The following is a 15,143-nucleotide window of genomic DNA, read 5'->3' as shown; positions in this document are numbered from 1 at the left end:
ACCCCTCAATTCAAACTCGCCGGGTAGTCCCTGCGCTGCAATAAGGAGGGACACAGGTGCATGGATCCCTGCGCTCCTGGCGCCCACAGCTGTGGAGAGTCACTCACAGAATGGAAAGTTACAAAGGCAGCATGGCGAGTTCTAAGATGTTTAGGAAACCTAGAGTGGGGGACGGTTGTTGACTTTGCCTGGGAGGTGGGAGGGCTCCCCAGGTGTGAGAAAAGAGCCAACTACCAGGGACTAAGGGTGGGGTCAGGGAGTGGGGCTGAGCTGACCAAGGCCAAGGGACCTGGGGGTACAGGCACTGAGGGAGCCAGGGTCCTAGGCTGCTCCTGCTGCTAGGTGAGTTGGAGGGGTCTGGTGGGCCAGGTGATGGGGATCCCCCTCAAGAGGGTTGCTGGCTGCTCCCCCAGCTTTACCAGAGCTGGAGCCTGCCTTCATCCTGCACCCCAGCCCACCCTGCTGGGCAGATGAGGTTAGAGTGGAAGGCAAGGGCTCCAACTGAGTGAGCAAACAGGAGGTGGGTCCTCTGGGCTGGGCCCCCTCCTGGTTGGCCATTCACACCTGTTTCTGTCTTTCAAAAATAGCAACTGGTGAGCAGCATGGGCCTTTGTTCCGAGGTTGGCCATTTGTTTGGTCCCCAGTGACTTCCTTCTCATGGATGCCCCCAAGGTCAACCTTCTAGCAACAGGGTTGTGAGTGCCTTGGAGCTTGGCACCTACACCCCGGCTGCCCTGCCCTGGCCAGTCACCTGAACTGTAGGAGCAAATTTGGCCGCACTGGTCTTAGAGTAACAGCAAGTCAAACATGTGGCACTTCCTTCTAGCGAGGCATCGTTCCTTACCTATTTGATGCAGGGGAAGGAGCTGAGGCAGGGAGGTGAGGTGACTGCCCAAGGCCCTGTGGAGAGAACTGGGGGTGAGGGCAGGCCCTCTGGCTCTGGGCTGGCACGGGTCACTTCCCTTGCCTTCCTCCAGGAGGTTTGCATGTGTGAAAGCCAGAGGAGAGAGGAGAAAGGGGAGCTGAGGCCCGGCCTGGGGGCCTCAGGTGAAAGGGCCGGGCTAATGTCCCCCCTGGGCTGTGTGCTGACCCCTTCCAGAGTGACCCCAGAGGGACTCCTCAGGGGCTGACCTCCTTGGGTGATGAGGCATGGAGGGACAAGACGCCGGTGAAACGTCCTGTGGATGGTGCAGCCTAGTCACATGCACAGGACAGCATGCCCGTGATAATCGTCCTCTTCTGGGCGCACTGACTGTCTCTGGGTCCTGCCTGTGGGGAGGGGGCGGTCCACCAGGAAGCATAGACCAGGACCCGGGCTGGTGACGGAGTCCTGGGGGAGCTTTGTCACAGTATGGGGTCATTGACTTGGTTCAGTTACTGCATTAGACTCTGGAAGCAGCGAGTCTATTTCTCTAAACCTTCCAGAAAATCCGCGGTTTGGGAACTGCCTCTCAAGTCTAAGCCTTGGGCCTGGAAGCAGAAAGGCAAGGTGAGCGGATCGATTTATGGTTGGTTTGGGTTACTTAAGGCTTGGAAGCCGTGCTTGCTGGGGAGGAGTGGGGAGGGGGGTCTGGAGGAGCATTCAAGGCCCTCAGGGCTTTCCCACCTCTGCTCTCTCCCACTGCTCTGGACCCCCAGAGGAATCCCCCTTCCCACACTCGCTGGGCCCCTCCTTACTCTCCAGGGTACCTGCCCTGAGGTGGGGTCTGTCCCCCCTCCCCCAACATCCCGTGGCTTTGGGGCTTGGGGTGCAAAGGTGTCAGGACCTAAGAGCAGAGATCTGCCCTGGGCTGGGCTTGGTGAGCCCCTTCGGCTCTGCTCAGGGTAGGGGAGCACCGCAGGCCATCTTGGGGAGCTCTGGCTTGCAAGACCCCAGGGCGATGGGCCCTGGTATAAGGAAGGCGACATCCAACTGCATGCACCATCCCCGAGACTAGCAGAGGCCAGGCTGATCACACAAGCCGTTTTGGGAGACCGTCTAGAGGAGGAGTCTGAGGCCAGGCAGCCTGGGCCTGGCTGGTCCTCACCCCGGACAGTGGCTGGAAGAGGAACTGGAACACGGGGGACATCACAGGCGGCGGCAGGAGCGCCTTGGGAGAAAGGCAGACAGGTTTTCTGGGGAGGGTGCGGGCAGTCACTTGGATTGTAAACTGGCGTGGGAAGAAGGGAAGTGACTCAAAGACAGGCTTTTGCTCTTATTAGCGGTGAGCCAGGGAGGAGGAGGAAGGGACTTGCTCTGAGTGACCATCTCCAGGCATTTGGTCTGTGTGTAGAACAGATGCTGGTCAGGCATCAGGCATCAATGGGGGATGTGTGTGTGCACGAGGGGGACAGTACAGGAATGTAATCAGAGAGAAAAACGTTCGGAGGGCTCTGCGAGCTCGCGGCTGTGGCTGCTGATGTCTGGAAGTTCACGCCAGGACAGAACAGCCGGGAGAGTGAGCACCTGAGAAGGGCTGAGAGGAGCGGGCATGGCGATGGCCGGCCAGTGGACGTTAGTAGATAAATATTTCCCAGTGAGAGCCGAATTGGAAGATGAAACAAAGAGTGGTCTTTATTATTGTTGGTTCGTGTGTGGCTTGAGACCCAGTGTCAGGTTCCCTCTAAGGTCATTGCCTTCCAAGGGGCCTTCCTGGCAGGACGCCGCACCTGACCTCATTCCAGCCCTTGAGCTGGGTTTTCTAGGGACGAGTTTAGTGTTCCTTCTTCGCGTTTCCGACCACACAGCATAAACGATCGTGATGTCTGGCCTCCCAGCTAAAGCCCAGGTCTGTTCTAGAATATTCTTGAGTAATGAGCTTCCAGTATTGGATCAAACAGTCTTAAGTGTGAGAACTCTGCTCTTCCCAAGACAACCCAGTTGGGAAACCATTTGAACATGGTTTCCCTGGGTTGAGTGAAACCTGGCTTTCTGATATTTCTGACTATTTTGGTCCTGATTTTGTCCTTTGGGTTTGCACAAATGGAGTCCCTCTCCACATGACAGCCCCTGGGATACCGGGAGGGAAATCCTAGCAGCTGTCACTGTTACCGCGGAGTGCTCATCACGGCTGGGCATGGCGCTGAGAACTTACACACTTCCTCCTGGCGGCAACCTGCTCATGTATTAGCCCCATTTCACAGACCGACGGGGCCAGTTCCCCAAACCTCAGCCAGTGGCCTTTGCACACTCCCTCCTGGAGAGGCCTGGACCCGTCTGTCCTGTTGGGCGTGGCTCCGTTTTGCACACCTGGACCTGCGGGGTTTTGTCCAGGTGCAGGCTCTCCGGCTCTCTCCCCCTTACGTTGCCTCTTACTCATTTGGCCTTTGGAACTCAAAATATATCGGAGCAATTTCTTTGTATGATACCAGCTAGATTTTAAAAATAATAATAAAGGACCACACCCAGTTCCTGCCCTAAAAAGTCTGTCGGGACAATGAGGCATTCATTGAAAAAGAAACTTGGATGCTGCAGGCAGTGCCTCTCCTGGGGGGTCTCTCTCTCTCTCTCTCTCTCTCTCACTCTCGCTCTCTCTCTCTCTCTCTCTCTCTCTCTCTCCTCGATTCTACCAGTGCGAGGCCCTGGCAAAAGACTGGAAAAAGAGGAGGAGGAAAGCAATGTATTTCTCACCTCTCTCTCTCTCTCTCTCTCTCTCTCTCTCTCTCTCTCTCTCGCTCTCCCCCCCATCACTGTATATGCCATTTGTCTGATGGCCTTATACTGTTTGTATTAAACTGCTATTTAAATCTATGCTGTTAACTTTAACAGTGTGTGCTGTCCCCAACAGGCATGAGAGCATCCTTTTGTATAATGTGGTTTTGTGCAGCGGTTGAGGCATAAGGGGGCCGTTTGCTTGTCGGATGGGGAGTGTCCCCTGCCGTTGCTTGCTTTGGCATTTGAAGAAGGGACACCGGTTCTGAGGTCCAGGAAGCTGGGTCCCATCGGTGCGTCACACCTGTGACCCCCGGAAGGCGCCCAGTGGGGGGCTGCACCACAGCACATGCCCGAAGGGGAGTGTGAGGTGAAGTCAGCGGACCTTCATTGTAGGGAACACCTGTCAGGGATGCCCCCCTGGATGCATCTCTGAGCCTGAGCCGAGGTGCATTAGTTTGGTGGTTTTTCCAATCGGCCTCTCGCTAATGCAGGCAGAGGTGTCCAGAGGACAGACGCCCGAGAAGAGATGGTTCTTGTTCGGGACCAGCTTTGTTATTCTGTCGTGGGGTGCAGCTAGGTTTTACCGCAGGTGACTCAGGCGTGACTCAGCTCCCCGAAAGGAGGCCCACAGTGGACGGAAACGACCGGGCTCAGTTGTGTGCAGTGGACGAGGAGCCGGCCGGTTAGGAGCTCGGAGGCATATTTGCTTTTTTGTCACTTAAAGGCAAAGTGCTTCGTTGTGGCTGGTGTTCAGAGGGAAGAACAATCGTCGGTGTCCTTTAAGGGCCCGAGAGGCCGTCGGTGGCACAGTGCCGTCTCTAGCTCGCCTGGCTACTTTCAGAAAACAGGCTCGCTCTCCCGCGTGGGCGCGCTCGGACTTGCCGTTTGAAGAGGAGCGGGACCGAAGGTGATCTGCGGGTTTCCTTCCAGACCCCGTTCCACCGGGAAAATCCTGGTCCCTTCTTCTGGGCCAGAGGAGATCCTAGGCATCGCGACCCTCGTTTTCTCCTCCAAAGTCGGGGAGCTGACCTGGGCACACCGGGTGCTTTTGGTTCTGAGGCTTTGTGGGCCGTGGGTGGCTGGATGAGACGGGACACGCTGCATTCGTTCTGGGTCCCTGGGCTCTGAGTGGACCATTCATGGCCGTGGCTCCCCGCGCTTCCTCTCCGGACTCCTCGTCTCACTGTTAGGGATCTGGAATGAATAGGAAGCCTGGATTTTGAGCCCCGATGCCTCACTCCTTTCAGAGGGCTCCTCACCTGGGAAAGCCGCCAGTGGATCAAATGTTCATTTCCTGAAACTTCATCCACACCTGTAACTGGGGAGCTGGCTCAGAGGCCCCCCCACACCCCCATCACGGTCGCCGCAGGGAGCAGAGCCACCGGAGGGGTGAGAACGCCCGCTCAGCCGGATCTCTGTTCTAATTAATCTCCGGAAGGTGACGAGTTTAGTCCAGCTTAGACTAGAGGGGAGTGGAGTTGACTGAGCGGATGTCGTTTTAGAAGGCTTTTGCTTCACGGGGCAGAGGCAGGGAAGGTATCTGAATATGTGATCATCGCGCCGTTTAAAGGCTTAAATGTCATATGTACCCTAAATGGGGATCCCTCCCCCTGTGTATAGAGCAGTTCTCTTGTCTCTTACCTGGAAAGCTGTTGACTTCTTTTTAATCGTAAAAAAGCCTCAGCGCTATCAACGTGACCTGGTTCTTAGGTTTTCTCCTGACATGAAGAGTAAATAGACAATCTGGTGCATTTGGGGGGACCTAGTCAGCGAGGTCTCCCAAGATAAAAACCACCCTCCTGTTTCATTCAGAGCATGCTGTTGTTGTTAGATTCACGAGTCAGATGGCAGCTCTGCTCAGGAGGCAGCGGGCTCTGTCCCTCCTCCTCCCTGTGTTTCCAGAGCTGGTGGGTCTCATGGCGTAGCTTACCAGAGGCAGATCTGCAGATGCCGTGCTGAGCACCCCCGCCCCAACTGGCTGCTCAACATTTATCAGCCTTAGAGTCGCTTTTATTTAAAACAGAAATGTATGCAGCACTTACTGTGTGCCAGGCACTGAGAGCGCCACCAGCATCAACTCATCTCATTCCCCGACGACTCTGTACCTCCTTTTGCAGATGGGGAAACTGAGGCAAAGAAGCGTTAACTGACTTGTCCCAGGCCACAGCCTGGGAAAGACCGAGCTGGGGTCAGGACCCAGAAGCTGGCCCCAGAGGTCCTGGGCTTACCCACGTGCCGTGCTGCCTGCTGCCGTTGAGCACCTACTGTGTGCCAGGCACGGTACGGATGGAACATCTCCGGACCCGGTCCCAGCCTTGAAGCCCAGAGCTTTCTCACTGGGACACGGTCTGTGTCCGCATGATGGCAAAGGCCATTCCTCGAAGCATTCTTTGGTCGTTGCCAGAAAGCAGGGAGGGCGGGTAAAAGCCCTCATTTGCCCACAGGAGGGCGAGTGCGGTCAGAGGGGCTTTCCCACAGAGCTTTCTGCGTTGACGGTCTTTCTAGCGATTACTGTGAGCGCCTCACAGACAGCAGACAAGTGACCCAGGGCTTCCTTTTCGTTAGAAACCACCCAGAAGATGACTTCTGAATTTCCTCTCAGGATTTAGGCTAGTCAGCGGAGGAGTGGGTGGGTGTGGATGTGTTTCACAGATTTTTTTTACATGTGTGTACACATTTTTTTTACATGTGTGTTTATTAAGAAATGGAAGATTCCATCCGGCTTAGTTAAGAAGCCAGGTGTGGCCTTACTCGGGACTGCGTTCTAGGCCACCTGCTCCGGTGTGGGCTGCTTCCTCGTGCTGCTGGGCGCACTCTCTGTGCAGGTGCCAGCCAGGTCGCATCTGATAGATGGATGGCCACTGTCACTCGGTGCCCGGCACTGCCCGGTGACTGTGTCCACTCGGCCTGAGGTTTAGAGAGATTTACTTTAGGCCCAGGGAGTGGACCTGCCAGGAGTTGACTCCAGGTGTGTGCCCACCTGTCGCCTCTGCTGCACTTGAGGCCGAGCCACCTTGTGTGTTTCTAGTCCAAGGTTGGGCAAACTTTTTGACTCGAGGGCCACAATGGGTTCTTAAACTGGACCGGAGGGCTGGAACAAAAGCATGGATGGAGGGTTTGTGTGAACTAATATAAATTCAAAGTAAACATCATTACATAAAAGGGTACGGTCTTTTTTTTAGTTTTATTCATTTCAAACGGGCCGGATCCGGCCTGTGGGCCATCGTTTGCCCACAGCTATTCTAGTCCCTGGATTGTCCTGTGGGTGGAGGTCGCCTCGCCTCGCTGGCTGGCCTCCTGGCTGGCGGGAGCTGCAGCCCCGGGCTCCTGCAGTGGCAGCTGTGGGGAGGACTCTGCGGCCTGTTCTGGAGAGGGGTAGCTCTCACCTGGACAGTTTTCTAGTTCTTTCTCAACTGATCTTCTGGAAACTGACTCGTATGGAAAGATCACAGTCTTGTCATCCTTTCTTCTAGGTCATCTTGAACGTCCCAAATACCTCCCGTTACCTGATGCTGCTGACGGAGTCAGGATGGCGTTAAACTCAGTAAGTGGTGGACTGCGCTTGCCCTCGCCTTTCCTTGCTCCCTCGTTCCTTCTGGTAGTTCCCCGGGGTGGGGCGGGGGGGAGGGAGGGAGGTCAGAACATTAAGAGCTGTTTGTCTGGACTGTGTGTGCTCCGTGGAGGTTGGTCACGGCCTTCTGTACATCACAGGTGAGGGGGAGGCAGGGCGTGGCCGCACAGCAGCTGTGCAGAAGAGAGTCCCGAAGCTGTTGGGTGGGTGTGGGGAGAGGAGGTTCTCACCTTGGCCTCTTCTCGTCCAGCCCTAAGGGTGGGTGTGGGGCAGGACAGGGGTGGTGTGGGTACAGATGGGGGCAGGATGGTGCTAAGAGGGGTAAGATGGGCCAGCATACGGTCGTGTAGCCTCGCTCCTGATACACTGGGACAGGTCCTCACTGACTGGGGCGCGGGCTGGCTCTCTCTCTCCCTGGAACCCCCCACTGGAGGCAAATGCACTTCCCTCATTCGCCATCGTATCTCGCAGGTTCACCTTATTCCTGGGATAACTCTTTAGTGAAGAGTTGTGGTTACTAAGCACCGACGCCCGTGCTTGGGGCAGCCTCTCCTGGTGGACGGCATGTTCTCAGATGCTTCCGATAGGGCCGGACACGCGTGCCGCTTGTTTTGCCTCTGGCGGGAGATTACATCTCGTTTTCTCCCTCTGCCTGCTGCTTGGTTTAGACTAATACTCTTTAGACTTTAGAAGGGGAGCATTGGTGAGTTATTAAGGGAAGGCGGACTCTGGGAGCCTGCATTTGGCTCACTTCTTCATAATCATATGCCCCTGAAGGCTCCGTTTAAAATTCCAAGCGTTGCGTTGCCTCTGCTCAGAGTACGGTCCTCCCTGAGATCACAATCAACAAGACCTGAGGGAGAAATTAACCAGGGGAAGGAAGGTTGCCTGGGGACCTCCCAGCCAGGGGGTGACTGACGGTGCTGACGTGGTGAGGGTCTGAGGGTCGAAGGCTGGCAGGGTCTAGAGTGGCCTGCCTGGGAGGGGTGTGTGTGTGTGGTGGTGGTGGTGGGGGTGTGTCTTGAAGGGTAGACCTGGAGAGGCAATTTCTAAAAAATATATTTTTATTGATTTCAGAGAGGAAGGGAGAGGGAGAGAAACATCAATGATGAGAGAGAATCATTGATTGGCTGCCTGGCTGGGCCTGGAGAGGCAATTTTTAAGTAGAAAGAGAAGAAGGGCTTTCTAAGAACACCAACCAGCCCAAGGCCGCAGCTGAGAATAAAATTCGATGGCTGGGGCCGTACCTTCCACTTTTGGACCCAGAAATTACACAGACTCTCCACAAAATGCGTGTGCTGCGTAAGGAAGTTTTTATTTAGGCAGAACTGCTCAGCGGCCCCCAATTGTAAACCAGGTACAGGACCTTTAATAAGAGATGGTGAATACATGTGATATACTTTTATAAGAGAAGAGGAGATACAAAAGGAATTTGCAAGTAACATTCATAGGTAAATTTGGTAACCTCTCACGCACGTGTCACTCTGTAAAATGGGTCTATTTATAATTCTGGTATCGCTGGTTGGTAACTTTGTACCCCATTCTCACGGTATTGACTCATTCCCAGACTTCCACACTTTTTTTTTTAATTTTTATTTATTTATTTTTTTACAAAGGGTATTACATATGTGTCCATTCCTCCCCATGTGCCCACAACCCAGGTACATGCCCTTGACCGGAATCGAACCTGGGACCTTTCAGTCCACAGGCCGACGCTCTATCCACTGAGCCAAACCGGTTTCGGCCACACTTTTTCTTAAAAAGGGAATGTGTGAAATGGGTGAAGGGGGTCAAAAAAGTACGAACTTCCAGTTAGAAGGTAAAAAGTCCTGGGGATGGAATGTGCAGCACGGTGACTGTAGTGACAATACTGTACTGCACATTTGAAAGCTCTAAAAAAAGACATCTTAAAAGTTCTCATAAGAAAAAAAATTTTTAACCATGTATGGTGATGGAAGTTAACTAGACTTATTGTAATCATTTTCACAATTTGTACAAATATCAAATTATTATGTTGTACCCCTGAAACTAATATAATATTACATGTCAATTATCTATACTAATAAAAGGGTAATGTGCTAATTAGACCGGGTCGACCGGATATCTTCCGAATGTCCGACTTCCTTCCGGACAAAGTCACGGCAGCGGGGGCTGAGGCAGAGGCGGTTAGGGGTGATTAGGCCAGGAGGGGGACAGTTAGGGGGCGACCAGGGCAGCAAGGGACCAGTTAGGGGCAATCAGGCAGGCAGGCAGGCAAGCAGTTAGTAGTCAGCAGTCCCAATTGTGAGATGGATGTCAGACTGTCAGTTCAGGCCCCATGGGATGGGGCCTAAACCAGCATTCGGACATCCCTCGAGGGGGTCCCAGATTGGAGAGGCTGCAGGCCGGGGGAAGGGACCGCCCCCGCATATAATAAGAGCATAATATGCTAATTAGACTGGACAGCCAAACAACCCTCCAGACGACCTTCTGGACGAAGCAGGAGCTGCGGGGGCTGGGCCCCTTGCATGAATTTCATGCATCGGGCCTCTAGTACCTCAATAAAGAAATGAATATTAATTGAAAACTTGGTTAGCCTTTCTCCTAAGTAAGTTTGGCTTTTGGTATAATTAGGGTCATTAGGGTTGCATGTTATTCATCTTCTTTTTTATTGTTTAGGGATTACCACCAGGTGTTGGGCCTTACTACGAAAACCATGGGTACCAGCCCGAAAACCTGTACCCACCACGGCCCTCTGTGGACCCCAGTGCCTACGTGGTGTATCCAGCTCCCTACTACCCGCCCACGGTACCCCAGTACGCCCCCAGGGTTCGGACAAACACCTCGACACCTGCTGTCCGCACGCAGCCCAAGTCCTCATCGAGGACACTGTGCACCTCAAGTAGGCACCTGTTTTTCGTTTATTTCCTATACTGGAACCCACGTTTGGGGTCGGCCTTCTCTAGTGGGCTCTCCGCTCCCATCAGCTCCGTGGCCATCTCTCCTCCGCTTGGGGCTGGGCTGTATAACGTGCCTTTCCTCTCACCCTTCGCCCTGCCCTTCCCGGTGTCAGCTGTCAGCTGCCAGATGTCACCTTCTGCCCCGGGGCCTCTCGGAGTACAAGGGCCATTCTTGGACTCAATGTATCTGTTTGCTTTACCACAGTGGTTCTCAACCTTCCTAATGCCGCGACCCTTTAATACAGTTCCTCAGGTTATGGTGACCCCCAACCATAAAATTATTTTCGTTGCTACTTCATAACTGTAATTTTGCTACTGTTATGAATCGTCATGTAAATATCTGATATGCAGGGTGTATTTTCATTGTGACAAATTGAACATAATTAAAGCATAGTGATTAATCACAAAATCAATATGTAATTATATATGTGTTTTCTTTTTTTTCTTTTTATTTATTTATTTTTTCAAAAGTCATGACATTTTTTTTTATTGCTTAAAGTATTACAAAGGGTATTACATATGTGTCCATTTTTCCCCCCACCCTAGACAGTCCCCTAGCCTCCCCTATCCCCCAGTGTCTTATGTCCATTGGTTATGCTTATATGCGTGCATACAAGTCCTTTGGTTGATCTCTTACCCCCCTACCTCCTGCCCCCCAACCCTCCCCGGCCTTCCCGCTGCAGTTTGACAATCTGTATATGTGTTTTCTGATGGTCTTAGGCAACCCCTGTGAAAGGGTCATTTGACCCCCAAAGGGGTCGCGACCCACAGGTTGAGAACCGCTGCCTTAGCAATAGCCATCGACCTCGGTGGTATTTCCCGTTGAAGCACAATGTGTACACATCCGACAGTAGATTTTGGAGAATGAGGGTCAACAAGCCTGTGGTGTAAACCGTTGATGCCAGAAACAGTAGGGCTGAATCAACAATAGACTAAGTGGATGAGGATGAAGGTAAAGGGACAGTAAGTTATGATTAAACTCAACAACAGATGCAGGGGCAAACCAGCACTCTGGACCGAGCAGACGCTGATTCCAAAGCGCTTGTCCAGCAAAGGGAACACCAGGGGAGCCGCTGCCCGCATGCTCCTCGCGAGAGCTGGGCAGGTCGCCCGCCACACACTGAGAGGTCAGGCCTCCCCAATTTAATATTCCCTAACTCGCCAGGCAAGCTGTGTTTTTCTTAGATAAAGTGACACACATGGAAGTCGCCCAAGGGAAAAGATTATCCTTGGCCAATGGGTAGGACTGGCTATTTGGAATTTCCCCAGAGAGAGCGGCCTCTTTCACGCAGCTCTGCCTGCCCAAGATGTAATCCCTGTCGGCTAAGGTGGCAGGGTGGCACTTGGCGCTCCCGGACCGGTGACCTTGACCTCATCTGGGAGCCTGTTAAAGCTGCACAGTCAGGATCTGCATCAGGATCTGGGTGGTGACCAGGCCCCCCAGGTGAGCCTCAGCCTGTCACAGTTCACAGGTTGAGAGCAGACTGTGGAATTCGCAGAATGCTTTAACAAAACAAAGGCTAGAGGCGTGGCTTTGAGCCCTAGTCCGGGTCTCTCAGCTCTAGAGCTGGACTTGCCTGGCGGACCCCAGAAGCACTGATGTGTACCTCTGGGTGCACCAGGTCTCCCCACGCCGCGCCCTCCCCAGCCCGGGTCCTCCTGAATAAACCAGGGGGGTCGGAGGGTCTGTTTAAATGTGTCCTGCTCACCCTCCCCTCCACCTCTCCATCTTCCTCCAGCGAAAGCTCCCTGTAGGAAGTGGGGGTGGGGTGGGCGTATGGCCCTGTCCACCCCACTTGTGGCTTACGCTCTGACCCACAATGGCACGTCAGTTCGTTTTGACTAGAGAACATTGGTTTCCTTTTCCAAAGGCTTTTGTTTTTTAAATATGTTCTGTTGATTTCAGAGAGGCAGAAACATCAGTGATGAGAGAGAATCATTGATCGGCTGCCTCCTCCTGTGTAAAAAGCTCCTAGGTTTATTGAATTTCTAGTCCTAGAGGCAGAGGGGGGACGGAGAGGGGTGCCTTGGCAGGGCCAGACCAAATGATTTTGAGGGTCTTATACGGCCCGTGGGCAGACGTTCCCCACCCCTGCTTCGCATCATGGCTTTCTGCTCCAGCATAACGTTTAGTGCTATGGAACAATGAAGACCTCCCAGGATATGCGTTTGAAAGTCACATTTTTAAGTGCATGAGGAATTATTTTTGGATATGTGATATTATACGGGTAATGGATCAAGTCTGAGAGCGTGACTTCAAAGCCCCCGCAATGAATTGTGCGCGTGTTTCTTTTTCTCAGAGACGAAGAAAGTGCTGTGCATCACCGTGGCCCTGGTGGCCGTGCTCGGCGGGGCAGTGGCGGCCGCTCTCCTGCTCTGGAAGTTCAGTAAGTGGGGAGCAGCCCCTGACGCCGGAGAGGGCGCGATTGAGGCCAGGCGCTGGGTGCTCGGCTGGCGATGGGGCTGGGTGCTGCGTGCTTGGGCTGGCACTGGGTGCATGGCTGGGGCTGGTGGTGGGGCTGGTATTGGTGCTGGGGGCTGGCCCTAGGTGCTGGGGGCTGGCACTGGGTGCTGGGGCTCGTTTTGGGGCTAGTGTTGGTGCTGGGTGCTGGGGTTGGCACTGGGTGCATGGCTGGGACTGGTGCTGAGGCTGGTATTGGTGCTAGGTGCTGGCGCTGGGGGCTGGGGCTGGCACTGGGTGCTGGGGGCTGGAACTAGCCCTGGGTGCTGGGGGTTGGGGGCTGGCACTGGGTGCATGGCTGGGGTTGGTGCTGAGGCTGGTATTGGTGCTGGGGGCTGGGGCTGGCCCTGGGTGCTGGGGGCTGGGGCTGGAGCTGGCCCTGGGTGCTGGGGGCTGGGGCTGGAGCTGGCCCTGGGTGCTGGGGGCTGGGGCTGGAGCTGGCCCTGGGTGCTGGGGGCTGGGGCTGGAGCTGGCCCTGGGTGCTGGGGGCTGGGGCTGGAGCTGGCCCTGGGTGCTGGGGGCTGGGGCTGGAGCTGGCCCTGGGTGCTGGGGGCTGGGGCTGGAGCTGGCCCTGGGTGCTGGGGGCTGGGGCTGGAGCTGGCCCTGGGTGCTGGGGGCTGGGGCTGGAGCTGGCCCTGGGTGCTGGGGGCTGGGGCTGGAGCTGGCCCTGGGTGCTGGGGGCTGGGGCTGGAGCTGGCCCTGGGTGCTGGGGGCTGGGGCTGGAGCTGGCCCTGGGTGCTGGGGGCTGGGGCTGGCACTGGATGCTGGGGGCTAGGGCTGGCCCTGGGTGCTGGGGGCTGGGGCTGGGGCTGGCCCTGGGTGCTCGGCTGGCACTGGGTGCTGAGCATTGGTGGCCCGCTCTCTGGGCCGGAGCTCCCTCCCTCAGCCCTTCCTGAGTGTCCCTCTTACATAGCGAGCTGCTCCTCTCTGCATCCGTTTAGCCGCGACGGTGCACAAATAAGCGCTCTTGGGAGCAGGCAGCCTCCTTGCCTGGGTTGCGTGCTTCCTCCTAATCTGAGGGTGGTCACAGCCCGTGCCGTTTCCGAGGTGTTGACATTCCACGTTTACCCAGTGGTTTGGGGCACTAGGTGCCACCTGGCACTCTGAGCACAGGCTCCCCGCCTTGGGCCCCATCTGGTGCCCGTGACACGGTGGTGGCTGCAGGCCAGCCAGCCCTCCTCCTGCTGCCAGGCCTTTCCCAGCAGCTGAGGGCCCATGGGAGTCACCTGTGGGGCAGAGAGGGCGTGGAGCCATTCCTCTGGCCCTGAGAGGAGCCTGACTAGGGGCTCTGCCTTGCTGGCCTGCGGCCCGGTTTCCTTTTCTTTTTTTAAGGATTTAAAAAAAATTCAAAAAAATTTTATCCATTGATTTGAGAGAGAAAAAGAAATATCAATTTGTTGTTCCACTCATTGATGCCTTCACTGGTTGCTTCCTGTATGTGCCCTGACTGGGGATCGAGCCTGCAGCCTTGGCTTATCGGGACGACTCTCACCTACTGAGCTATCCGGCCTGGCTGCAGCCCCGTTTTCTTTGCTATGTTGCAGCTAGGACACAGCCCCTCCTTAAATGAAGGGGGACGGGTGCTTCCCCTTTGTTGCGTGGGGCGGATGACAGGCTGTGGTGGGCGAGGGGCAGCTTCCTTGGTTCCTGAGCCTGACGGGTGTCTCCCTCCCATCTCTCTGCAAGCGGAGAACAGGTGCACGGTGTCGGGGATGGAGTGTGGCTCCTCGGGGACCTGTGTCAGCGCCTCTCTCTGGTGTGACGGGATCCTGCACTGTCCCAGCGGGGAGGACGAGAACCAGTGCGGTGAGTGGGAAGCTGCACGTGGCCAGGGGCTGGGCACCGGGGTTCACCGTGTCCGGGGTCCACCGTGGCCAGGGCGTGATGGTGCAGGGCATGTCCACTACATCATGAGTCCCTACCTGGAGCCTTGGGTTAACCCCGATTTTCAGATGAGGAGACAGGCTCAGAGCGGGTGTGCTCCTCACTCTGCATCACACAGCGGTGGGAGGGACATGACAGGGCCAGTGCCCATGACAGGACATGCCCACTCCCATCTGCCACAGAGGTCCCACACGGCAGTAACAATGAGCAGCCGTGTACAATGTGAAGTTGAGCGCACACTGAGTTTTTGTGGCTGTGAGAGGGCGAGTGAGGCTTGGGTACCGGAGTGGGGCTAACTTCACTGGTGCCCAACCCCGAGTAAAGCCTGGTCCTCTGAGCTGACGTCACTGGTGCCCAACCCCGAGTAAAGGCTGGTCCTCTGAGCTGGGAACGCTTTGTGCAGTGCACGCCGGGAGGGAAAGACTGGGCATTGTGGTCGTCCTCCTGCACCTGTGGCCCCCTCAGCAAGCTTCCCTTCCTGCTTGTCCTCACTTCCATGTAGACACACAACTATGTACACATACACACACATGCCTGGGCCCTGGGCTGGCCTCAGCCGCCGCATGTCACCTGTGTCTGCAGGCGAAGGCCTTTTCTCTGCCGGCAGCTCCCGGTCAGCAAGTGGCTCACGCATGCTTCAGATTGGGCCAGAGC

The 15,143-nt window shown here is 55.3% G+C and overlaps 1 protein-coding gene across 2 annotated transcripts in view; it reads left to right on the top strand.

Moving 5' to 3' along the window:
• Positions 1-1,465: 1,465 nt before the first annotated feature.
• TMPRSS2 (transmembrane protease, serine 2) overlaps positions 1,466-15,143 on the top strand; it is a 28,462-nt gene continuing 14,784 nt past the window's right edge. The window contains exons 1-5 of one of the 2 annotated variants that reach the window (XM_006754330.2): positions 1,466-1,489; positions 7,108-7,178; positions 9,864-10,086; positions 12,445-12,531; positions 14,292-14,411. In XM_006754330.2, coding sequence (XP_006754393.1) covers positions 7,164-7,178; positions 9,864-10,086; positions 12,445-12,531; positions 14,292-14,411 — 445 coding nt within the window. In that variant the 5' untranslated portion in view covers positions 1,466-1,489; positions 7,108-7,163. Of the gene's footprint in view, positions 1,490-6,303; positions 6,603-7,107; positions 7,179-9,863; positions 10,087-12,444; positions 12,532-14,291; positions 14,412-15,143 lie in introns of those variants that run through there. The other variant, XM_006754329.2, reaches the window with a different exon arrangement.

Source organism: Myotis davidii, unplaced genomic scaffold, assembly GCF_000327345.1.
Source record: "Myotis davidii unplaced genomic scaffold, ASM32734v1 scaffold512, whole genome shotgun sequence".
Classification (NCBI taxonomy): domain Eukaryota; kingdom Metazoa; phylum Chordata; class Mammalia; order Chiroptera; family Vespertilionidae; genus Myotis; species Myotis davidii.
The sequence above is the reverse complement of the archived record's forward strand: the minus strand, read 5'-3'. Positions and strand labels throughout refer to the sequence as shown.